The sequence below is a fragment of the Neltuma alba genome, unplaced genomic scaffold, assembly GCF_004799145.2.
Source record: "Neltuma alba isolate B1F8T4 unplaced genomic scaffold, ASM479914v2 tig00010802_pilon, whole genome shotgun sequence".
Taxonomy (NCBI): Eukaryota; Viridiplantae; Streptophyta; class Magnoliopsida; order Fabales; family Fabaceae; genus Neltuma; species Neltuma alba.
Genome location: NW_021635616.1, coordinates 633235 through 657598, shown reverse-complemented (window position 1 = coordinate 657598; position 24364 = coordinate 633235). Strand labels below are relative to the sequence as shown.

The window sequence follows — 24364 nt, the reverse complement described above, 5'->3', positions numbered from 1 at the left end:
ATTCTCCCACTATTTTTATGCATCCAAATAATTGTTTAAATATTAACCTCAGCATATTTTTTCTAAAAATGAACATTGCAAAATTCAAGTAAATAACCAAATTGCCCAAAATCTAGTATCCAAAAATTTAGGCAAATAAACAATTTTTCAACAAACAATTTTGCAAATTTACAAAGGATATGAAATAGCTAAGATTAACTTTTATCTTTATTTAAACAATTCAAATATTTGCATAAAAATAAATTACATGTGAAAACTATTTTCAAATAAATAAATAACTTGCAATTAATTATTTATTTAACATGAACTGATTCTGGAAAATAATAATAAATGGGCTAAACAGAGTTTAATCAAAATAGGCCCAAAAGGAACATTCAAATAACAAAATAATTGTTCTGGCCCAAAACAGAAGCCCAGTAACCAAACAGTGACCAAAAATTGATTTCTGTGCAAAAACAGCAAGCCCAAGACGCACAGTTGCAGCCCAGATAGCAAACAGAGAGGAAAAAAATAATTCTGTAAAAAAAAAAAATCCTCGGCCCAGTTCGAAAATAAAAAACATATGATTACAAAACCCAGAAATCCCATTTGGTCCAAACAATTTTTTTTTTTTTATAAAGCCCGAAACGCGGCCCAAAATGGCCGGCCCAAAATCTGAGTAAGTGAAACGCTGAGTTTCACTTAAGCCTGAAACGACGCCGTTTTTAGAACCAAACAAAGAAGCATTCTCAAACCCAAAACGGCGGCGTTTCTGGTGCTGGGTCTCCTTCCTCATGGAATCGGGTTAGGTTAACCCGATTCCAGACCCGCTTGCGACCCGGTTCGGGGCCCTTTCGCAGCCGCCGGCGCCAGCCATGGTTTCCGGCGGTTCTGGGCTATTTTCCGGTGTTAAAAGCGCCATTTTCCGGCCAAAAGACATCGTTTCTCTCTGTTTCTAATGGCGCAATTCACAAAAAACAACATGGAACGAGATTTAAATGGTAAAAGGGGCCAAAAAAAACGAAATAAAAGGGAAGAATGAAAGAGCAGCGTTTTTGGTTCCCCAAGGTCCGACGGAGGTGGCGACGGTGATCATCGAAGAGTTGAGTGTTCTCTTCTTTTCCGTCCCAACTGTCCAAAACACAACTCTTCGACATGTACCGAATCAAAAGGAAACAAAACGTAGATAAAGTTTAACCTTTGAACAAATAAAGCATAAAACGCAATGATTCGGGTCCCCAAATGGTGATGGAGTCAGTGACGGCGATCATTGGAGGAACAATTATTCATCTCCTCGCGTCCCATTCATCCGAAAACGTGAAAAATATAGAACGTATAGAACTGGATTTAATTTTCAATTAGAATAACTTGCAGTATAAAATAACTATCTCTGATCTGCTAATGGAACCCGATGTGAGTCACAACGACAAGGCATTGTATTCCATTTTATGCTCAGATCATCCCAGATAAGGAAAATAAAGAGGCAGAGAATAATTAAACCAGGCTCTGATACCACGTGTAAGACAGATTCACAATACAAATAAATTAAACAATAAAGAGATGTGAATCTTCTCATAAAATAATACAGCGGAAGAATCTTTGTGTACCTCTTGCCATTTGTCTTATCTTGAATTATCTCGGGATCTGAGATAGGGGAATAGAGCTGCAAAAGAGAACAACAGTTAGAAGAAAAGAGTTGTTCAGGTCTCTTCTGACTGGAATAGGGCACAGTGATGGCAACTGGATTAGCCGTCACTAGTCAGGGAACCTCAAAGGAGCAGATAGGTATTTCACTCACTCACAGAATATTCAGCCGTCAACTCAATTGTTGTGTGTCTCACCATCAGAGAGTTATCAACACATATATAGACTGAAAAGCTTAACCCTACTGGGCTTGGGCCTTGTTTGACTGAAAGGGCCACACTCAGAGTATTTTATTAATCTCCTAATATATATCTAAATAATAATTATAATAAAATATCTAACAGAGGAAGCTTTCAATTATTTATATCTCAGCCTTCTTCGGCTTTATTACCTAAATTAATATTAGTGGTTTAAATAAGGTTGTGAAGCTTGTGAGTTTAAATAAACTCTACATTCAGATCATAAATAACTGTTAAATGAGGAGACTGCAACTTTTTTTTTTTCTGTTTGCCAATCGCAGAGGACGAGACTAATCTTAGTTGTTCCACGATAAGATGTATTTACTTTTGGCATATGTATGGGACAGTTTTACATCTTCATCTTATACATTCATGGAAATTTAATGCAAATCAAATTAAGATTTGTAAATAAGAACTTTATAAAAGTAAACAGATGAGACCTGAAACTTCTTAATTGTTGCACGCTGGGTCTGCAAAATATGGACGCACCTACAATTAATTAGCGGACTAAGGGCTTGTTTGGGTGCTCTAAAACCGTGGTTTCAGAAGTACTTTTCCGCAAAACGAGATAACTTTCTCCACATATTTATTTCGTAATCCGTAAAAACACTTCTGAAACCATGGTTTGGTTTCTATCCAAACACTCCCTAATTCAAAACTAAGCGGATACTATTTGATTGTATTTAAAACTTCCTATGCTTCCGAAGCATTTAAAACACCTCATCCCGACAGAATTATTAGACGGATCTAAGGTGATAATAATAGTAGCATTATATTCTCACTGGGTAATAGGCTTGATGTCAATAAGCTCAAACTATTAAAACTCCATTTAGAATCATGTTTAAAATTACTTATAAGCATGTTTTATGTACGTCGATACAATACCCCTCGCACATATCTACCTCGTATTCCGTAATATATTACTACCTCCTGTCCTTAATATATTACTAGTTTCAATTTGATCAAAAATATAAAACATCAGTCCACTTCATCTCCCATATTTATTTATTTTTTTAAGTAGTCATTGTCGTAGTTATAAATTTTAAAAAGTTTCATCAAATGGTATTTTAACTAATATACATTATTAGTAAAAATATTTTGAGAAATACAACATATATCACTTAACTTTTATATTAAGAACTGAGAGTAGTATAAACAAAGCAATATGTTTACATCTTACCAAAAAAAAAAAAGCAACATGTTTGCAAAAAAATATAATCGTTTGACATGTGATGGTAATGGTAGTTAAAAATTCATCAACATACGTACATGTATATGTGTATATATATTGATGATATATATATTTATATATTTGTATAGTAGGAAATGGAGGCTTTTATCAGTCTTAAAGTATACAGACTAGATTATTAAACCGACTAACAACGTGCAGAGAGCCATTTTTTTCTTTAAAACAAAATCATAATCAAATGCAGAAGAGTCGATAAAACGACTTAAGACTAATAGTGATCTTAATTTATACCGGGGATGTCGAGGAGACGGAAAAGTTCTAATTAATTCTTAAAAAAATAAAATATTTTACCCACTCTTTGGTTTTGTCTCAATTACATAGATATTATTTCAACTTTGAAAACGTACATTTTAATTTAAACCATCAGTCCTGTTAAAGAATATTCTAAAAATAATTTTTAAGTATATTTTCTAATTAAAATCATATTCTAATAAATCTTGTTTAGACTTTGCCCTTAATTACATTAAAAACAGGACTTGATAAATAAACAAGAATTTATTGAAAAATAAAAATTTATATTTATTAAATCAGTTAAATTTGTGATATGGTAATCAATTGAATAAAAAACATTAAAATATGTATTTACTTTTTATCTCGGACAAAGACATGTCATATGACCACATGATAATTATTAATATTTGTGTTAAGAATGAGCATTTTGATCAAAATAAAAGTCAAAGTTGGTATAGGTAAAATTTAAATCTCACGGTTAGTGTGAGTTTTTAAAATAAAAAGTAATTTAAATTAACAGAGGAAAGATTGATGTATTTTACTGAATTATAAATGAGCAAACCGTACTTTCCTGACTGTCACTGGATGTGCGGCGAAATCTTACTTACTCTTCGAACACCAGAGTACAAGACACATCTTGAGTATATGGCGTTAGTCTGGGGAATAGATCGACTTAATTATCTTAGCTAACTTGATATTTACAATCACAAGCTCAGAACAGGACAGCCCAAAGGATCCAGGGAGAGAAAGGACAAGCCCTAATTTAACTTATGGCTAGTGAAATTCTATATATTTCTAACAGGGTATCCAAAATTTGGCAGTGAGGATGGCAGCTAAGTAAGTAGTGATGTCGGGGCAAGCTCGAAGAAGGAATTCCCGTGATTGAATTTAACGGGTCACTAAACTTTTCACACCAAATAAGGCTATAGATAGCCTAAGCAAAGAAAAGATGATGCTATACACAGATTTACATAAAATAGCTCAACGATCTCGTTTTTCTGGATCCACCTTCCCCGTAGAGCTCATTCCATTGGAGCAGCTCGTTCATATTTGCTGACTCTGACGACACGCTTGCGCACACCTACGCAAAGGAAGAATATTTAATACGCATAACTAATCCCAACCATTATAAGCAATTGGACGAGAGTAAAATGAAAACAGACCATCCCACTTTTAAAGGGTTTTGGAAAAGCAGAGACTTGGGGCGAGACTTTTAAAGGGGTTTGGAAAAGCAGAGATTTGGCGCGAATTCTACTCGCCACACACTATTTCTGGTTAGCCAGTATGGAAGTTTTTCCCAAAACCTCAACCTCACCCCCACCCCATTCCCCGAAACAATGACAGCACAAAAGGCTTGGCTTACCTGGATCCGAAAACAAATTGACTGACCAAAAAACGAAAACCTGGGGTAATGAATGCCATATACCTGCTCATGTGCATATCTAAAATCCTCCATCTTTAAGGGCCGAATGTCAGTACTGCCATACAATGGAGGTAAAGGTCTGCTCTCAGCCAGCGCCAAACTTCTCTCCTGAAACATGGGTGAATGTCAAAACGTTGATTCAAGCAATGAACAAGGAAAATATACAATATCCACAGTCTGGAGGAAACTGCAAAGTATTCGACAAAATTAATTAATACGGTCAACTTGTCAAGATTTTAATGAGCACTTTGTATTAAAGATATGAAGTGGAGGATAAACAACAAAAGAAGCTAGCCAAAATACTTCTAGGTGACACAACATTGTATGAAAATGACCTTCTTTTCCTTCTTCAATATCTCTCTTATTGGACAGTGAGCTGCTGCGACACAGAGATTCTGCAGCCAAAACATAAATGGTGTTTCTATTATTGCAGGCAAAAGCTACTTTTTTCCGATGACCAACAGCCAAAACATAGCATGAGTCCCTTACCTTTAGGTCACTCCCAGAATATCCATCAGTCATGTTTGATATTGCCTCCAAATCGACATCAGGTGCCAAATCTTCTTTTGCTAAAATTACTTTAAGAATTTTTTCTCTGTTCGGAGCGTCTGGCAAACTGACCATCAATCTGCACATTACCCAGAAATATAGAGGAAAAAATTAGAATAGATTACCTATGAAGCATTTTATAGATGATGATATCAGACACAGCATGCTTACCTCCGTGGAAGCCTCCTAATAACAGCATCATCAAGATCAAAAGGTCTATTTGTAGCAGCAAGTACTAGTATGCGCTCATTGTCTTTTGTGCATAGACCATCCCAATTCACCATGAATTCATTCTTCATTTTACGCATAGCCTCATGCTCACCAGGATTTTCACGTCTTCCTAACATGCTATCAACCTAGCAGTTAATAATAAGAGTTAATCATACAATGACAAGATAACAAGAGTTATTCAGACATTGGAACTAATCACATCCTAAGAACTCCCATCATACAAGAGACACTAACATAGAATATTTCACTGAAAAATACATAGGAAGCTTTTACACGAACCTCATCAACAAAAATAACACTCGGAGCAATTTTGCTTGCCAGAGAAAATACTGCTTTGACATACTTCTCTCCTTCACCAAACCACTGCAAAGAGTATGCATCATGTCACTAAAGCAAATAAAAAGACAATATAACACAAAATAATAATAATTAATAAAAATTAACACCTTTGAGGTAATGCTGGACATTGAGATGTTGATGAAATTCGCTCCAGCCTCAGTAGCTACAGCCTTTGCGAGCATTGTTTTTCCAACACCAGGGGGCCCAAAAAGCAATATTCCCTTGCAAGGCTATACAGAAAGTAATTGTAGTTAGAAATTAGAAAGCAAGCACATGGCAAACAAAAGAAAAGATTCCCAAAATCCCACCTTTGTCAACTGTCCTTTGGAAAACAATTCAGGCCTCTGAAGGGGAAGCATGACCAATTCATTTAAGGCGTCCTTCACATTTTCTAAAGCTCCAATATCATCAAATTTGACCCCAATATCACGTGGAGGAATAACATCAGCTAGCAATTTTTTCTCAAATTCATTCTCAGTAATCACATCCTGTAAACAAAATAAAAATATAGTTCAAAGATCAGTTAGAAAAATTTAGTAAAGAAACCTGCTGGAAACCTAAAAGCCCAAGCCTAATACTTCGCGTTTCACTCTGCTGCCACTCATACTCAGTTTTTCTGATTTTATTCTGTTTTGTTTCCTTTTTGTTTTGTTACTTGCGTCAATCTCGTGTAAGTCTTTAGGGAAGTTTTCTTCCTGATTTTAGTGAGTCTGATTGTAACCTCGGATCTGCTGAGATCCTAGGACAGCAGCCGAGCCAATAAATTCTTTGTTCTGCGAGTTTAAAACAGAGGAAAATAGCTATGTTTTCATCAAAACCCATTACATACGACTCTGAATTTCAATATCTTTCTCACCCCATATACAATTTTTTAAAGATAGTGCAAGGGCATTGACATTTGTTACCTTAATATGTTAAGAATGAAACTAAGCAGAACCCAGTGAAGCAACTGCTTACTGAACAACGAGAATGGAAAAGGACTAGAGATCCTAAGAAATATGATAAAATTACCTTCAGTGATTTCTTTAAGTTCTTACTTGCTCCTTGTATGTCCTGTAGAATATTCAGCCCATACTTAATGCTGCACCAATGGGGAAAAAAGATAATACTCAGTTAATCAAAAAAATTTAAAGGGTGAAAAATTTCATTTTAATCTGCTGCACAACTTTCACAAGACAATATGATGCAATGGCAAAAAAATGATAATAATGACCTTTCAGTAGACAACACAATCTTACAATCTTCAGTTAAATCTTCAGATGAATGCATTAGCTGGTAACTTAATGCCCAGCCAACAACTTTCTCCACACCTAGTGAAAAGAATTGAGGCAGTATTAGTAATGTTGCAGCAAACCTCAAATTTGTGCGTTTAGAAAAATAGTCAGGTTCAGAAACACAGACTGTCAGGTGGTAGTGCTTGATCTTTAATGCAAAGATTTTCAAGATCAGGGCAAATAAATCCAATCTTGTCGAGAACCTGTAATCATTGAAAATTCTCATGAGAATTTTAACAAACGAGGAGAAAATTATGTTATAATATTGAACAAATCGTGTTAAGACAAATGAAAGCACAAACTGGCATCAATAAACCACGGGCAGATAGCTTGTTCTCTGAAAGTCTCTGAAAATCTTTGCTTATTTAACATAGCAATTGCTGGCCCTAGTGCAAAAGTAGCGCAAGCCAGAAAACCAAAATCAAAGCAGGATAGGCATGCGAAGTCTTGCAAAATAAGTGAACAAGAAAGATTTCTCCAATAATAATATTTAAAAAGACCTGACCCTCCTATAGGAGGAGGGAAAAAGCATTATACCTCCAAAATACCAAGTGATTCAGGCAGATAAAACACCATAATTTCACAAGGCCTCATCCAAGAACAAACACAACATAAAGCAGCGGTAAAAGAAAACATCAAGCAAGAAAAAAGGAGTATTAAAATGATAAGATGATATTGCAACACTCACTGTGCGAATGCTGACAATATTTGATTGAGCTTTCATAGTTTCAATGTCATGTTCTAATTGCTGCTTCCAATAAGAAAGCAAGCCCTCATCCTGCGCAAATTAGGAGGAGAAAATGGATATATAATCTACAGATAGCAACATTATAATTGGACAACACATTTCATCTACCATGATACCTGAGGCGGCTGTATTGATACTTTGTTGGGGAAAAGGCGGCCAAGTTGCTTCATCACTTTTGGGTTTTCCTTGCTCCTATCATGCAATCTGCTAAAGTTATCCTAAACATGGGGAAACTGTTTTGATTATTCATGGCAAAGAAATGAAAGAACCTGACTACATAATGAATGCCATGATAGTAGGAAATATTTTGAAATACAACTAGAAAAAACCCTCAAAATCCATGGAAGATATCCACTGTTTTGTAATCCCAAACAAGTAGCAGGAGAATAAGCAACCTTGAAAACTATGAAGGGCTGCAGTCCCAACAGAATATCAACTTCTTTTTGTGGCTTACTTACACGTCCTCACAAATTCTATTTTGACTTTCCAGTAATGTTTAAAAAAAAAAAAAAAACCCCCCCCCTTATTGGTGACTTCAATCAATCACCCCCCCCCCCCAAAAAAAAAAAGAGAAAAAAGGACCTCAGGATAACTTTTTAACAGACAAAAGATATCAACTAGAATTACATCACTGTTTAAAGCAGGAGGTTCGAAGCAAGGGCCACGATTACCATACCGGGAAAGCAAGATCAAGCAATGCTGCCTGAGCACTCCCAAATTTTGTGAACAGAAGGCTACCAGGCTGCGTCTGGAAGCATAAAAATGCCAACATCAAAATCAGCAGCAATGAAGTGAAATCATAAAGGCCTCTTTGTTTCAGCTTTTCTTTAAATGAAACAAAAACCTTTTTTTACTTGGGAGAAGAAAAAAAAACTTGTAAGAAATTGTCATGTTTATTTAAGCTTTTAAGAATAATCAAAATCTTTAAAATACGTACATAAATTTTTTTTTATCATTTTGAGAAGCACTTTCAAGTAAAATTTGCATTCATGATTCCAACCAAACGCAAAAATATTAAATCATTTTCAAATAAAATCTGAAGCACTTTTTTGAGTTTAAACAAATAAGCAGAAAATCCCCCAACCTGGAAATAGTTATAGAATACAATCATCAAACATCACCTTGTCCTTATGATTGTCCAGCTGAGTATGTGAGCCAATTACAACTACATTTCGTGGCAAACTTTCAAGCCTGCTTTTTAAGACTTCTAAGTTCCCAATCACAGCCTTCTCTATATCCTTCAAGAACAACACCAACCCACCACTTCTACTCTGATCAAAAACAACCTATGTACACAGAAAAGCATAAATCATGTGGAGTCAATTTAACTTTTTGCAGGAATAAGACGATAACTGAACAGGTATAGCACTTTGACCACCTCAAAGATTTCATTAATAGCAAGCTTGTTAGTGTCATCCCCTCCAGAGCTATCTACCCGTAGCAAATGATTAGCTGCAGCATACAATGCAAACATATTTAACACAAGCACCAAAACTGTAGTATGCAAAATGTCAACATGCAGACAAAGGAACAGAAATTTAACAAAGCACCAGAACAAAAAAAACCACGATCATCTTCACATAGGCCTCCAAGATCATTTCCATCTGGAATTGGTTTGTCGAATCTAACCCCAATTTTTGAAGATTCATTTTCTTCAAAAGCAAGAAGAACTTTGCCCCGGGAGCCATACCTAGGTCCCCTAACCAACACAAAAGAAGAATCACAATGGAACTTAAAGGCTTCCTGCAAGAACAAGGAAAAAAACAAAGATATGACACAAAAAATTAATAAACATCTTTAATAACTCAACTTACCTAGAAGGATAATTTTGTAATAATGAGACTGCAGAGGGAAGGTTACCAACAAATTTTACTCGGTCACCTGCAAATTACATAACCAACATTAAAAGGGTCTATATTCCTGTTAAGAAGGAGAAAAGAGTCATATTCCAACTCTAAAAGGTACCTTTGTTCCGCTCAATATAGGATATCTCTAGTATAATTAAAACAGCGACTTGAGCTAATTAAAAAGCAAATAATCCAAAATAAAAATTTAAAAATACGATAAATCTTTTTTTTTTAAAAAAAAAAAACAAGTTGAAATCAATGTTAACTTCAAACAAAATCAGTACCCAAGATGGGTGCTCAATTTGGAGGAAAATTACCTGTTTTAAGCATAGGACCTTTGGATGATGCAGTAGATACCTCCTGCTTCAGCTTAACCTGAGAACTTAACGAGGATCCATTGATAAGATCAGCATCGACACTTGAAGTTGGTTTCTTATGCTGTAATTTGGCAATCTGCGCTGCGTGTTTTGCAAGCACATACGCTTTTGCAGGCTTTAAACCTTGTTTAATAGAATCAGAATCCTTTGACGGTGTTCCCTGAGAATTAATTGCACAGCATGAACGATTATTAGATATGTATATAAAACAATCCTGAACGAGAAGCAGGAATAAGAATAACTGAGTAAGCATACACCAGGTAGGGTAAAAGAATCCACAATCAATAGCCTAGCACCAAAATGCTTTGCAAGTGCCTTGGACAAGGTTTCCTGATAAATTTCCGAACCTACAATAAAATTGTCCATATCACTTTTCTCATCACAGAAAAGGGAAACCAACCTCAAATATAAAAATACGGCCCTACCTGCAGGACCAGATAACAATATTCGGGGGCACAGTGAAGGTAGGCTTGAAGCAGACTTTGTGAAACCATTTCGCTTCAAGTGAATGTACATAGAAGTAATCAAAACACTTTTTGTAGCATCACTGTAACAATATGAGACATCATGTTCAAAAATACAACAGAAGTAAAACACAATTCAGGTCGCCTGAATATAGAGGACGAATAAGAAAATAAAATACTCCCGAAGCAAATATTTGCACCTTATATAATATGGGAAGTTTTCAAATGACACATCAATATTATCAGGATTGAGAATTCCTTGTTGTAAGATGTTTTTGAATGCTTGCTGCCTGATGGAAACTAATTTAGTTTGAGGATCAACATCCTTGAAGAGTTCTACTGATTCTCCTTGTTCAGATATTTTGGAAAATCCATCATTCAAGTTGAATTCAGTGCACAGGCCAGCAAGCTTGCACAACAAAGGCCTTAACTCATGAGGGGCCCCTGTCAACATCCCATCCTCCACTTTCATGCTGTCAAGATTACAATTTTCATTGGCAGCGGCAGAGGATGCATAAATAGTTTTATCAGCAGAAACTTCAGCTGGATTGCCATTATTGGTGGTATTCTCCTTGTCAGCAGTATCAACCCCATGGCCAGGAGGCTGCAATGAAACCTCAGCATTCTGTTGGACATTCTCGCTAGTTTTAGAATAAGGTGGAAGGATAGATAAATTTTATCAAGATTACAAATAATAATAATAAAATAAGAAGAACAACAACGCTGCTCCAGCAAGGTATCCTTTATAAACTATGAGCTTCCAAAATACTTACAGAACAAGGTACCCCAGCAGTAGTGACATTATTATTCGTGAGCTGCTGAAATATCTAAATTCCAAGCTAAGGAATCAAGAGTAGATCATTAGAAGAAGTTTTGGTAACACTAGTCCATGATGTATTAACACAGGCAACACAATCATAAGTTTTCCTCATGAACACAAGCATGACCGCATGCCAAAAAGAGGAGGAAGTGAGAAGTAAACAAGAACTAAGATTACATCTAGTAGGAGGGGAAGGAAGATTCTGAAACGGAGATGGAAAGGGAAAGTAGAATTTGGCATATTTGCTAGGTCTCAATCAGTCTTCTTTGGAACCTCACTCTCCCGTGTTTAAAGGAGAGGGCTTTCATCAAAAAGTAGAGGAAAGCACGACCATCCATGAAAAGGATATTTTTGTGACAAAAAGGTCCCCACAACACCTAGTACATTCCAAATTTACCCCTAGCCCTAATTAATGAACACAATTGGATCCCTCTCACAATCGCAAAACAATCAAGAGCTAGCATCCTCAGCCTTTGACCCAGAGCATCAATCAAGCGAAGGAGTTCCTTATAATGCAGAGTAACTTTAAGCCATTGGAGATCCCTGCAACATCACCGACAGTAAGTGGGCTAGAGCTGCGGATTTCTTGAGTATAGACCAACAATGTTGAGAGTAAGCAGAACACCAGCAAGAGCATCATCTTTGACAGCATCTCCTCTCCTTTTAGTTTAACCACAACAGCATTATCCTTTCCCCTTAAATGGACCAAGTAACATGACCTCTCCCTTCCCCGATATACCAAACATGTTTTGGATCCAAATTCCCATTCCCTTTCTCATCCCCATTTTATACCAAACAGGGTCAGATTTCTTCTCAAAGCAGCGCCCAAAACATATGTAAAAGGATACATAAGCATTCTTGTCAGAATTGAAGACCACCTCATCACCTGCGTTCAGGATCAGGCAGGAATTTTTTTTGTAATTCCTGCCATTAACTTGGACGGCACCTTTATCCCCTGTGATTTCCAGTAATCCAACAGACGAACCTCCATGCTATGCAAGTTTAAATAATCATGGTGATCAGGGCTCTATCAAAGGTTATACATTGTGATTAAAAATTTTCTTTCATGAGAAATTCAGGACCCCTCGTGCTACAGCTGAACAGAGATTCATTGATCTCAAATATTATATATATACATATATGTCAGTGTGTGAGGGTGAGAATGCACATATATACATATACGGCAACATAATTAAATTTCAACAATCATGCATGTATGTTGCGAGTGTAACACCCCCCCCCCCCAAAAAAAAAAAAACAGAGAAAGAAAGGAAAAGACTTGTTTGTCACACCTACGATGTACAGCCAGTGGACCCTCTATTACTCAGCTAAATCCCGTAAATTTCCAAGATATAGGTAGAAGTTCTACCTTGGTGAGCTTCAGCTTGCACAAAACATTACTGACAGCTGGATCATTAAGCCATAAATTGCATTGACGGCCATGACCAACAGTGAATTGAGAACTGCACAAGGACAAATGTCGATTCTGGAGAAACATGAGAAATAAAAACACATTAATTTCAAATCCTAGAAAAGTTATGACCAGAAATGAAGGAGCACTCTAACCAGAAGAGGGAATCATAAATTGGTTCCCACTTCTCACCTAAATTCATTATCTTCAATTTATAAACTGCTGCGGAAAATGAAGGAACCAAAACCTTTACTTTGGAATTCAACAATATTCAGACCAAATACCATATAAGTAATAAAGGCATTGGCAACAAAAAGAAGAAGAAGATAGATAACAATGTACTAAAAGCTGCAGATTCATCATCCTTATTGTTGTGCAGAAGCAGAACAAAAGTCTTTAAGGACAAACAGAACTTTTTGTTTATTAACCATGCATGCAACATTACTGACAAAAATTTGAGAAGGATAACATTTCACACCCAGAATACATAAAACATTCTGGCATGACATTAAGTTAAAATAATAATGATGGTGATGGTGAGGGCGATGTCACCAAGAAGACAGGATTTTCTCAATGTTAATAGTTTAGCCTTTAAGAGTGTGTGTGTGTGTGCGTGTGAAATTTGGTCACGCCGGTTTCTTGCAGAATCCTGCGAGCCACGCTAGCAGTGATAACTAGAGACGGATGGAGAACACCCAATAAGGAGTGAATATACACCTGCGAACACTGAGAAAGAAGCCTTCCCCACGCAGCCTTCGGGCTCGTTTTAGTTGATTTCGTTGGGCGTTTCTTGGACCGGGCATCGGCGGCCGCTCCAACCAACTTTGATTTCTCTCCATCCACCGCGGTTTCACCTGAGCTCGCCATGGTTTCACAATAACAAACAACGTGAGAAACGAACGCATGCATACAAGCACGAGCTCCCAATACAAATCAATATGACACAAAGACGAAAGAAGGCCATGTCGCACCCAGAGGCGGCGGCCATGTCAAATCCTCGCCTTCGATGATGGCCATGGCGGGAGATTGGTCAGATATCGTCACGTCACAATCCTCCATGCCTTTCAACGAATCAGTATCTGGAAGATTAGACGGACTTGGCTCCGTCTCTCGGGATTCATTTCCAGGTTCGTTGACAGGACCAAGAAATTCCGCTGACGGCGGACTTCTTGACGAAGAAGCCTTGGGCACCTAGGTTTAGGAGAGCAAAGCGATCAATTCCAGCAGAAAAAAAATAGGAATTTTCATGGAAACCCCCATAATCAGATGAGAACAGTGAAATTCACGTCGAAACAAATCAGCTAGGAGCACTATAGGCAACAAAAATAATACCTTGGGTCGTTTGACGTTGGAAGAGGAGGATGAAGAGAGAGAGCGCTTGGAAGTCGACGAGCCCCGTCTGGTTTCGACCATGATGCTGGCTTCGTTTTAGTTGCGCTAGGTCCCTCTTCACCCCTAAATCCAGCAAGAATCAAAGAGAAGCGGAGGAAATGGCTGTGACACAAAGACGAATGATTGCGGGAAATCCCGTTATCAAGGTTTGTGTATTTGTTGGTTTCTTGTGTATCAAATGATATAAAAATATAAACAGATGTTATTTATTTATCATAAATTATGATGTGAGACGATGAGAGAAACGGAAGAGTGACCTGTGAGATTGCGATGATGCGACCTGAGAAGCCGTGAAACGGGGTATCAGGAACGATAAAAGATGGTCAAGCTCGGGGCTGGCGGGAGGCCGGAGGCCGGAGCGGTGTCGTTGGCGGTGAAATTTATGTGGTGTAGTCGAACAGTGGGACTCGAAGCGATGGGGAGTGGCGAGGTGTCTGGAGAGGAGGGCCCCGGTCAGATGGGATGGATCCCTATGAAGTGGGCCCACAATCAGTTATATGAACTGTACTACTTTCCCGGTTTCTTGTTGGCCAAGAAAAAGCTTCCCTCTACCTTTGGCCTAAAGCCCGTGATTTTATTATTAATTATTAATAAAAATAAAAATCTCAATACATTTTGTCTCTCATGTTTATTATTTTTTTGAAGTAATCTGCATAACAATAAAAATTCTAACCAATACATTTGATTAATAGAAATATTTTAAAAAATATAATATCTATTTATTATATATAACTAACTTAAATAATTTTTTAATTTATCTAAATTAAACAACTAGTTCTTATATTATATTAAGGATCGAAATTAGTACTCTTCCGGTCCTTAATATAAGATCTATTTAATTAATTTAATTAGATTAAAATAGTTGGATAAGTTAGTTAATTATAAGAAATATAACATGTTTTTTCTAAAATACCATAATCATCTTCCTTAATATCCCCCCTCTCTCTTCTACTTGATTATGATTGAAGGAAGATAATTTAGAAAAAATTGATAAATATAAGAAATGGTTCTTATATTTAAGACTAGAATTAACTTAATAATTAGGTATTATATTAAAAAGATGAGGATTATGTAATATGTTACAGGATCTTTTTAGTTATTACAGGTCTTGGGCTACTCGCATTCATTCTCAACAAAGACAAGCCAAGTCTCTATCGTTAAATGTTCACTAAATATTCCTAACCATCATTGAAATCCAACTGCCACGCTTTTCTGGGTAGTCACACGCTGGGAATGATTTTAGTGGACAATGTCGAAGCAAATTGTTGTCAATACTCCTTCTTGGGGAAACCACCAATCAGAATCATGGCCAAAGAAACTAACTTTTAATCAAAATCAATCTTAACTCCAATTAAGGGTCCGTTTGGATCAGCGATTGGAAAAGCAGCTTATAGAAAAAGTAGCTTATGAAAAAGTGAAGATAGTAAAAGTTAAATTGGATAAGCTGAATTGTGTTTGGATTGGAGTCCAGACAAGCTAGTTTACAAAAATGAGATTGGAAAAAGCTTGTTTGGATTATAGTTGAGTAAAAGTAATTTTGGCTGAAAAATTACCAAAATGGGCATGAGTTTTAATAAATAATGAAACATGATTAAAAAAATAATTTCACATAATACAATGAAATTAAAATAATTTAATATGAAGAAGTTATAAAAAATATTATAAATATAAAGTGAAACATGAAAAAATAAAAGTATATTTTTAGAAGCATATTTAAAAATAAAAATATATTTCTAACTTATTCATCACTTTCAACTAATTTTAATTGATTTTTTATTATCTACAAATTAGTTATTTGAGGCTTATAATAAGAACCAAAAGAAGTAATAAATTTCTTAACTTTTTCTCTCTCCATATTTCAAAAGCCATAAGACATAAGCTATAAGTCATAAACTGTTAATTTTAGCTTATAGCTTATTGTAGCTTTTCAAACAAAAGCCTGATTGCAAAAAAGCTGATCCAAACAGACCCTACTTTTGTCAATCGAGCTTATAAGCTCTATAAGCTCTACTTATAAGCTCCAAATAAGTGTTGCCAAACAGGCACTAAAATGCTTGTTTCCATAGACTATTTCTAAAAGTTAAATCTATGCTGTAAAATTAATAAAAACTTGACTGAGAAATAATAACGATAAGGGAGAGCCATGTGAGCGAAAGCATTAAACCTTCTTCTTCTTCTTTTTTGGGCCACGGAAAGCAATAAACACAACTCATTCCCTGAGGCTATAACGTTTTAAGGGGTGTTTAGATAAAAACCAAACTATAGTTTTAAAAGTGTTTTTACGGTATACGAGATAAATATGTGAAGGAGTTTGTCTCATTTTACGGAAAAGTATTTTTGAGAAGCACTTCTGGGTGCTTCCAAACACTCCCTTAATATATGAATTTATATGCTCGTTCACCCTCGTTGAGTATGACGGAGTGTTTAGTACATGCGAGTAACATTTTTATTTTTATTTTATTTTTCTGTGGGATCTTAAGTTGCAACTTTCACTTGCAGGCATCTAATTTAAAAACTCAGCTTAAAAGTTAAAGAATCGTTAAATACTACTCTGCGCGATTATTATAAAGTATAAAATCAGGGGACGACCGCTGACCAAAGAAAAATTGTGTGGAGGCTGCATGACAGCGAGCTTGGAATTAATCCTCAGAAAAAATAATTAAACGGTCAGAGCATGTATATAACCAATCAGCTTAACGCGACAAAACACTCACTACACTGGCTTGTCAATTACTCTGTTGTGTGAGAATGAAAGAAAGGAGCTTCTGTCTGGGAAAAAAACAGAAAAAAGGGAGGGGGGTTGGAAGAAAGGAGGTTCCAAATCACTGAGAGAAAGGTTTCAAGAGGGGCATCGTGCGAGAGCCTTCAACTTCATTACTCTGGACTTAATGTTTTGATTAGACTCACGTATCGAGAGGGCTAAGCTACAGATATGAGATATCACAATATTTTTGGCGTGGAGGGCAATGTAAATGCGCACGCCCTTAAGGCGTCAGAGATTGCAGTTGGTTTAGTGTTAACAAAAGAACAAATAAAGCAGTAAATATGCTCCCCCGAGAAAGTAACCATTACCCAAGGAGCCTACTGAGTAGCACAAAACTAATTCATTGGAACTGGATCAAAAGAGCTATTGAGAAAGAAAGGGCACGAGAAATGCTTCGCAGCAGGTAATTAGCAAAGAAACCTGGGCTCGTAATAAACCACCAAATTGGCATAACCGATGGCTCATTATTGTGCCGCCGAGGAGGTTCCTTCACCATTGGTTGACACACTTGGGCTGTCCTCAAAGATTTTAGCGATCCGATCTTTCGGAATCAGCGGCAGGTATGTTGCCGCTGTGTAGTTCCTTGATGCCATATAAGAAACAGCCCGATTATACTTCTCCGACCAGTCCGCCGCCGTGGGAATGGCAAGTTCAGCCACTTGTGGGAAGAGCGGAAGCCGATTCAGCGTGCGCCAAGTTGATACCGCATAGTGCTCAGCCAACGGCTCGTACTTCGAGTAAAGCTCCTTAGCCGCTGGCTCGTACTTAGAGTAGACATTCTTCGTTATGCTTTTTGTGGCGTCCAGCACCCCGTCGCGTCGTATTTCCGATGCGATAGTTCGAGCGACATCTGGAGCCTTCTGCGCCACAGTAATAGTATGGCTCGATGCGTGCTTTAATAATGAGGGCACATGGCGTTCCACCTCGATTACGGACTTGTCTACCTGCATACAGATCGTGATTAGCCATAAAGTATCCATGAAATAACGATCCAAGACCAACGGAACATTGCTAACCTGACGATCAGCAAAAATGAGGAGCTTGAATGGAACGTCGTGGAACATCTCATGAATAGGTCCGACCACGGTCTTGACGGTTCCTTCCACTGTCTCAACTCCCTGCTTTAACGGACCAGAATTTTCTTTGGCATATGCATAGAAGTTTGAGAGGTAAACAGTGGCATAGATCGATGCCACTCGAACGAAATCCAGATACTTCAAAGTTCCCTCTTTTTCCTGGTCCTGAGACAAGGGGGAAATTTGAGACAAGCAGAGAAGAAAAACAGATCATCGTAAATTGAGATACATTCGACGATGGTTGGTTTGTTTGATTCAATTATCGAACCATTATATGAGCATCATTGGATATAAACCCCAGTTTCGTTTCTCGACGACCGTAAATGCAAACTAAAAGGAGCAAATGACAATAGAAACTTCCAGAAAAGATACAGAAATGGGGAAGAGACTTGTACTAGATCCGGACGATTGCCTTCGGATTCTGCCATGTTCTGTTTCCTTGTTGCAATCGCTTGTATGGCTGATTTCCCTGGGAGATCCAGAGTCGAGGAATACGGAGATTCAGAGATGGCCTGAAAAGGAGGGGACGAGAAGGAGCGTTACAACGAGTCCGCCATTTTATATCGATCCTTGGCCTGGCGATGATCTCGAGGGCCATTGAGAATTCTACGTGGCAGTCATGCGTGAACTGGGAGGTCAAAAGAGTCAAGATGGGGGGCCACTCTCCGCCTCTGCGTGCCACTGGGCAAACGTGCAACGATGGCCACGCTGCCACGTGTCATTGAAGGAGCTGGGGGGGTCAGGGAGATATCGAAACGTGGAGCTACCGGATCACAAGCTTTATTTGCATGTCAAGCGGAGGAATGGGGTATTTGGCACGTGGCACATGGCATGAAAAGCTGAACGAGCATGGGCTGTGGAACGAATGTTAAGATGGCTAGGCCCATCGGCTTGTTTAGAAAAATTAGTTAAAAAAAAAACCATATTTAAAAATTTTGTGTGACTTGCTTTTCCTGTTGATGATTATTACGCATTATTAATAATATGTTATACATAGCAAAAGATGTGTTACATTCACAGGTTAAATTACACTCATTTAAATTGAGGTTCTTTCAGCCGATTAAATTTTCAAACAGAAATTTTTACTAATTTTCCCATATATTTATCCTATATTTATTATTTATTTTATTTTGATGCAGTGAAATTTACTACTAGCTCCTGTTACCCACTTGGTTAATTTATAAAGATTAGGAAAATTAAAAAATTACTTAGAAGGATTTATATTTTAAAATTAATTTGTCCAATTTGTAAACTTACATGCGATCTAATAATTTCATATAAATCATGTAACATGTGCTTTAATTTTTTTAATTCTTTTAAATTAATTAATTGAGTTTTATATTAAAAGTATACGAGAATCAGAAATATCTGTCTCTAGCTTGTTGGAGAAAATTTATCATTTATTAAAAGGCTTCTAATGCCATTCCAAATGATCCTTCACTTTTCTCGTTGGGTGGAGATGTGCTGAAATATGTCCTTCAGACAGCATTTTTCTCAGGATTGCTTCTCTGCCCGCATTCACAGTGGGCTGGGTCTGCGGTCTGCCCAACCCAACTATTAATATGCCCAAGATAAATCACCATGAAGGACAATTTTATTTTATTCGTATTAAAACCCCTGGCAAAAACGGTTTCGGCAGACTCTAATCAAGGTCAGTGAAGGAAATATCTCTCGAGTTTCTTTTCTTTACATACTAGAGAATCACCACATCCGGTGTTTAATATAAAAACCAACTTAACATTCAATTTGGCTTTAAATATTAGAGTCTAATTTATTTTATTTTTAATACTTATTTAATTTTTTAAAGTTGTCATTATAATAGCTATATATGTTAAATATTTAATCAAATGGTAGTTTTAGTTAATACTGCCTCCGATCCTAATTATAAGAATTAATTAACTAATTTGAAGAAATTAAGTTAGTTATTTGTAACAAATAAATGTTGTCTTTTCTAAAATATCCTTGCTAATCAAGTGTACTGATTAGAATCACTATTGCTAGAAGAACTACCTTTAAAAACAATACATAAATATGAGAGACAAAATAGATTTGGATCTTATATTTAGAATCAAAATAAAAGTCAAACAAAGTCTTATATTAAGGACTGAAGGTAGTATATAATATTAGTAAGAATATTTTAAGAAAGACACGCCTATTTATTACAAATAATTAGCTCAACTAATTTTCTTATAACCTATTTGAAATGGCTTATAAGTAACTTTTTAGTCATGGTTTATGAATTACAAGATAAGTATGTGATATAAGTTTTGTATTGGTTTAGTAATTTTAAACATGATGACAAACAGGGTCTTAATCTTTCTAAATTAGTTAACTTATGTCTTCTGGCCCGGAAAAGTTAAAGGATTATAGCAACGATGAAAATTAAAATAAGATTACAAATTATGCAGGAACCGGAATGTGAATTTCAACAAAGATTGCCCCGGCGAACACTCTCCAATTGTTTCGCATGAATGGCAATTTTTTTTGCTAAAATATAGGTATCCATTTATTAGAGACAATCCTATTTGAGGTAATATCAGATACTAAATGTAGACACCTCTCTCAGTGAAGATTTAAATATTAATTCGTCACGTTATGAGGATTAGCTCTTTCCGCTAAACCCAACCCTCGAGAAATGAATGGCAATTTTTGAGTCCAACTTACCAAGCTAATCGAGGCCCAAGAAAAAACTTGATGCAATACGAGGCATGATAAATTTTAGAGTAAAATATTATGACCATCATTCTGTTTTGACTTAATTACACGAACCTCCCTTTTATTTTGATAATATATATTTTAGTTCAAACTATTAACACTGTTAAGGAATATTTTGAATAGATTTTTTACGCATGTTTTTTAATTAAAAATATTAGAATAAATCTTGTTTCCTATTTTACCTCTCATTATATTAAATCTGTAGTTTATCTTTTAATATTAATATTTTTTAATAATCTATTTAATATTTTACTAAATTTAATAAATCAAGACATAACTTTATAATTTTATTGAAAATACATATATACAATTACAAAACATTTTTTACTAATATATATTTAAAAAATTACATTACAAGTAAGTTTAAATAACTAAGCAGGATTTATTGTAAAATAAAAATTTATATTTATAAAATTAATAAAATTTATAATAGGTAACCAATTCAATAGTATAACAAAAATATTAAAATATCTATTAAAATTATTTTTTTAATTTCAAATAAAGATGTATGACATGTCATTAAGTGATAATTATTAAGGAATATTTGCATTAAGAAAGGGTAATTTGGTCAAAATAACGGGTCAATCCTATAATTTAATGGTCAATTAACGAATGGATGGATGGGAATTTAATCTAAAAACTACAAAAAAGGTTTGTGCAATGTATATTTTAATTTTAAGAAAGGTCCATATAAGTCTTTAAAATAAAAGAAAGGTTTTTGTAATTTAAGTTAAAAAAAAGAAAGGTTGATGTATTTTATTTAAATTTTATTTCTTTCCACACGGCAATCCACGAGTAATGGCATTCTGTCTTGAAAGCCATAGAAAAATTTTAAAATATTTTTGTAATAAATCGAGACATAATTTTTTCATTTACATGTTCACATCAAAATTCGTAAAATCATTTTGAAAAAGCTAATCCAAACTCCTCACAGACGTAAAAGTGATAACATCATTATCTGCCTAACTACCGAAAATTTAAAATTTGAATTTTTATAGTACAGAATGATGAGAAAATGACCACAAAAATATCAATTAAATTTTAGAATAACAGATAGGTAATATTAATATATCAAAATATTTACAAGAACGGAATGTCTTTATGAGAATAGTAAGAATCACCCTTTTGATATTTTCAAATTCAAGCGGTATTTTTAGATTATTTTTTTAAAGAATAATTGATAATTGATATAGAATCATATTTAAAAACATTTGAATGGAGTGCCGCGGGAGTACCATTTATTAAGATAAAGTGGCCAGCAGCAATACTTCTCCTGAAAAGAAAACAGGGGCAGTTTTGTAATTATCTGACCCGTTGGGTTCCTGAGGCTCGTTGTTATATGAATCCAATGCGTCCTTGGTGAATCCCCTCGCTCATTTCGTGACTTAAGAGCATTTTTGGTCTCCGGGGAGTTCAGGAGCCGTTGTAGAAATTCCATCTGCATTGATCATGGTTTGGACTTCTAACCCTCATTTCATTTTTTCACCTGATCTGTTTCCTCTTCTTCGTTTTTCGCAGTGTGATTCCTGATGGCAGTTAGGGTTTACATATTTTATGTACAATCCGATTAAATGCATGCGCCTTGAGCCCCTGATTCTGTCCTTGGTCCGCTTTTATCTATATTTAGGGCCTAGTCACCGAATCGGGGTTGATTTTCGATCTTGTTGGTAATTAAAGACTAAGCAAGCATTTGGGATTTCATATATCTGCCTTGATTCAAATCTCCACTTGTTGGATCTTTGGGTTGTTCATCTTTTTTCCCTTTTGTGCGGCCGCTTCTCTATTTTAGCCTATTGCAAGAATACTCTTGATTTAAACTCTATTTCACTAGTTAAGTTTTTGCTTGTAATCTGATCCCTGTCAATGAGTGACGAGTTTTTGTAATTCAATATGGGCATTTTTTGGTTGGCTTTCTGACCATAGCCCCTCCAAACCAACCCTTCTTATGACAGGATGGGCATGACTCCGAAGATCCAAAGCAGAGCACTGCAGATATGACAGCCTTTGTAAGTTGTCAGCTCTACAATATGAAGGATTAGTGGTTTTCTATAGTTGCATTTGTTAATGTCAAGTCCATCAGTAACTGATATTGTAGCACCTCGTATTTCTCAAGCTGGTTTATTTGGCATTTGAATCCATTATTATCGAGGGATTGTCTTCTGGCAAATTGATGTGTTTGATGTAGAAGTGGGAAAGCTTTTGCTTATATTATATTTTTATGTGCTTTTATGTGAATTAATTCTGACTCTTATATGGCCCTTTTCCATTTCAGGTGCAGAACCTTCTTCAGCAGATGGTGAGCTATTTAGTGTAGGCTCTTATTATTCGTTGTTGGTTATCAGAGTATATTCACCTATTGCTAACGAGACTTCTTTTTCCCAGCAAACTAGGTTCCAGACTATGTCAGATTCCATAGTCACAAAGAATATCCTTTTTAAGTTATGGCAGTATATTTGCTACTATGTGTGTTTGGGTTTTGTTGTTATTTTTCTTGGGCGCAGAAGATGTGCTGATTTCTTTTAATTTTAATTTTCTAGAAACAATATGAGGAGGAGGTTAGATGATAGAAGACTAAAGTAGCTTACAGTCCATGAACCTACACTTAACATTAGAATCTTGTTCTTTTTAACAAAAATCATCAAAACTTTTGTTCAGAACTTAAACGGAATTTCTCTGTATTTGATTGTGAGGTATTAGTGCCCAAAGCAATGACATGTTATCCTGTATGACCAATCACGGAAGTGGTATAGTGCAACTGCATAATTGCAAAATTTCTGGCTCGCTAAATTAATCGGTCTAGGCGGGATTTTATTGATATCTATTTTATAACATGATATTGTGGCGTGAATTCCTATCATGCTGAAATGTTTTCCTTGACGTCAATGCACTTGATGAGATGGGAAACCGTATAAACGAGTTGGAGCAAAGCATCAATGACCTTAAAGCGGAGATGGGCGTGGAGGGCTCACCATCACCTGCGGCGCCTGCTAAGCCAAAGCAAGAAGAGGGATCTTCTTAAGTCATGTGACCAAGAGTGTGCGCCTGTTAAAGTGCTTTTCCTTATTTTCTTGCGTTACATCAGGATTTTAGTATTGTGGCGTCTATCTCCGTATGCGTAGTGGTTCATCAAGCACTAAGAAACGTGACCAAGAGTGTGCTCCTTTGTATCTAATTATTTTACTGCTCGTAAAGAGAAACCAGTTTTGCTGACTAAAAACTGGTTAAGTGGTTGTGTTTCCCATTTGACATGGGCTTGATTGAGATCTATTAGTGTGGAGGACCAATTAAGATACTTGATACTTCCGTATTTCATATGTTGCGACTATTTTGAAACTTCTCCCAAATCCCGAGCAAGAACTGAGCTATCAGTGCTACTGTCGCTCTAGTTTGAGTTCTAGCAAGTCGACATATAACATATTTGATGTTTAGAGGGGACAGTATTTTGGTAGTTTCTAGGGCCGCGACCCGTAAACCTATTCATTGGAAAGAAACGACTATTCTATTAGCTAGTATTTGGACTGTGTGAGGTATATTTTGGGAAGAGCGTCTTCTCTCTCTCTCTCTCTCTCTCTCTTAATCAAAAGAAGATCGT

General features: G+C 36.1%; 3 protein-coding genes across 5 annotated transcripts; 1 reads left to right on the top strand and 2 right to left on the bottom strand.

Annotated features, from left to right (window-relative positions):
- Positions 1-3928: 3928 nt before the first annotated feature.
- Positions 3929-14635, bottom strand: LOC114759219 (uncharacterized). Of its 2 annotated transcripts, none has more exons than XM_028948349.1 (28): positions 14158-14635; positions 13797-14016; positions 13543-13679; positions 12784-12900; positions 12263-12406; positions 11368-11421; positions 10795-11219; positions 10556-10677; positions 10386-10477; positions 10071-10290; positions 9721-9787; positions 9457-9605; positions 9285-9358; positions 9028-9192; positions 8583-8654; positions 8023-8124; positions 7847-7936; positions 7286-7361; positions 7098-7194; positions 6896-6965; positions 6193-6372; positions 5992-6114; positions 5825-5908; positions 5486-5670; positions 5255-5393; positions 5101-5160; positions 4769-4873; positions 3929-4423 (listed from the first exon to the last, which is right to left on the bottom strand). In XM_028948349.1, exons 1-28 carry the CDS (start codon positions 14236-14238, stop codon positions 4310-4312), a joined length of 3564 nt encoding a protein of 1187 aa, XP_028804182.1. In that variant the 5' UTR covers positions 14239-14635; the 3' UTR covers positions 3929-4309. The 2 variants fall into 2 exon arrangements, with proteins under 2 accessions (XP_028804182.1, XP_028804183.1); XM_028948350.1 differs by having other exon boundaries at positions 10795-11198.
- A 2587-nt stretch (positions 14636-17222) lies between these two features.
- LOC114759257 (stress-related protein) lies at positions 17223-18579 on the bottom strand. 2 transcript variants are annotated; one of them, XM_028948409.1, is made up of 3 exons: positions 18447-18579; positions 17998-18222; positions 17223-17925 (listed from the first exon to the last, which is right to left on the bottom strand). In XM_028948409.1, the coding sequence occupies exons 1-3, from the start codon at positions 18483-18485 to the stop codon at positions 17446-17448; spliced, it is 744 nt and encodes a 247-aa protein (XP_028804242.1). In that variant the 5' UTR covers positions 18486-18579; the 3' UTR covers positions 17223-17445. The 2 variants fall into 2 exon arrangements, with proteins under 2 accessions (XP_028804242.1, XP_028804244.1); XM_028948411.1 differs by having other exon boundaries at positions 18453-18579.
- A 3528-nt stretch (positions 18580-22107) lies between these two features.
- On the top strand, positions 22108-23989 carry LOC114759258 (heat shock factor-binding protein). Its single transcript, XM_028948412.1, has 5 exons — positions 22108-22224; positions 22725-22778; positions 23045-23068; positions 23155-23197; positions 23661-23989. The coding sequence occupies exons 1-5, from the start codon at positions 22222-22224 to the stop codon at positions 23789-23791; spliced, it is 255 nt and encodes an 84-aa protein (XP_028804245.1). The 5' UTR covers positions 22108-22221; the 3' UTR covers positions 23792-23989.
- The last annotated feature ends 375 nt before the right edge of the window (positions 23990-24364 follow it).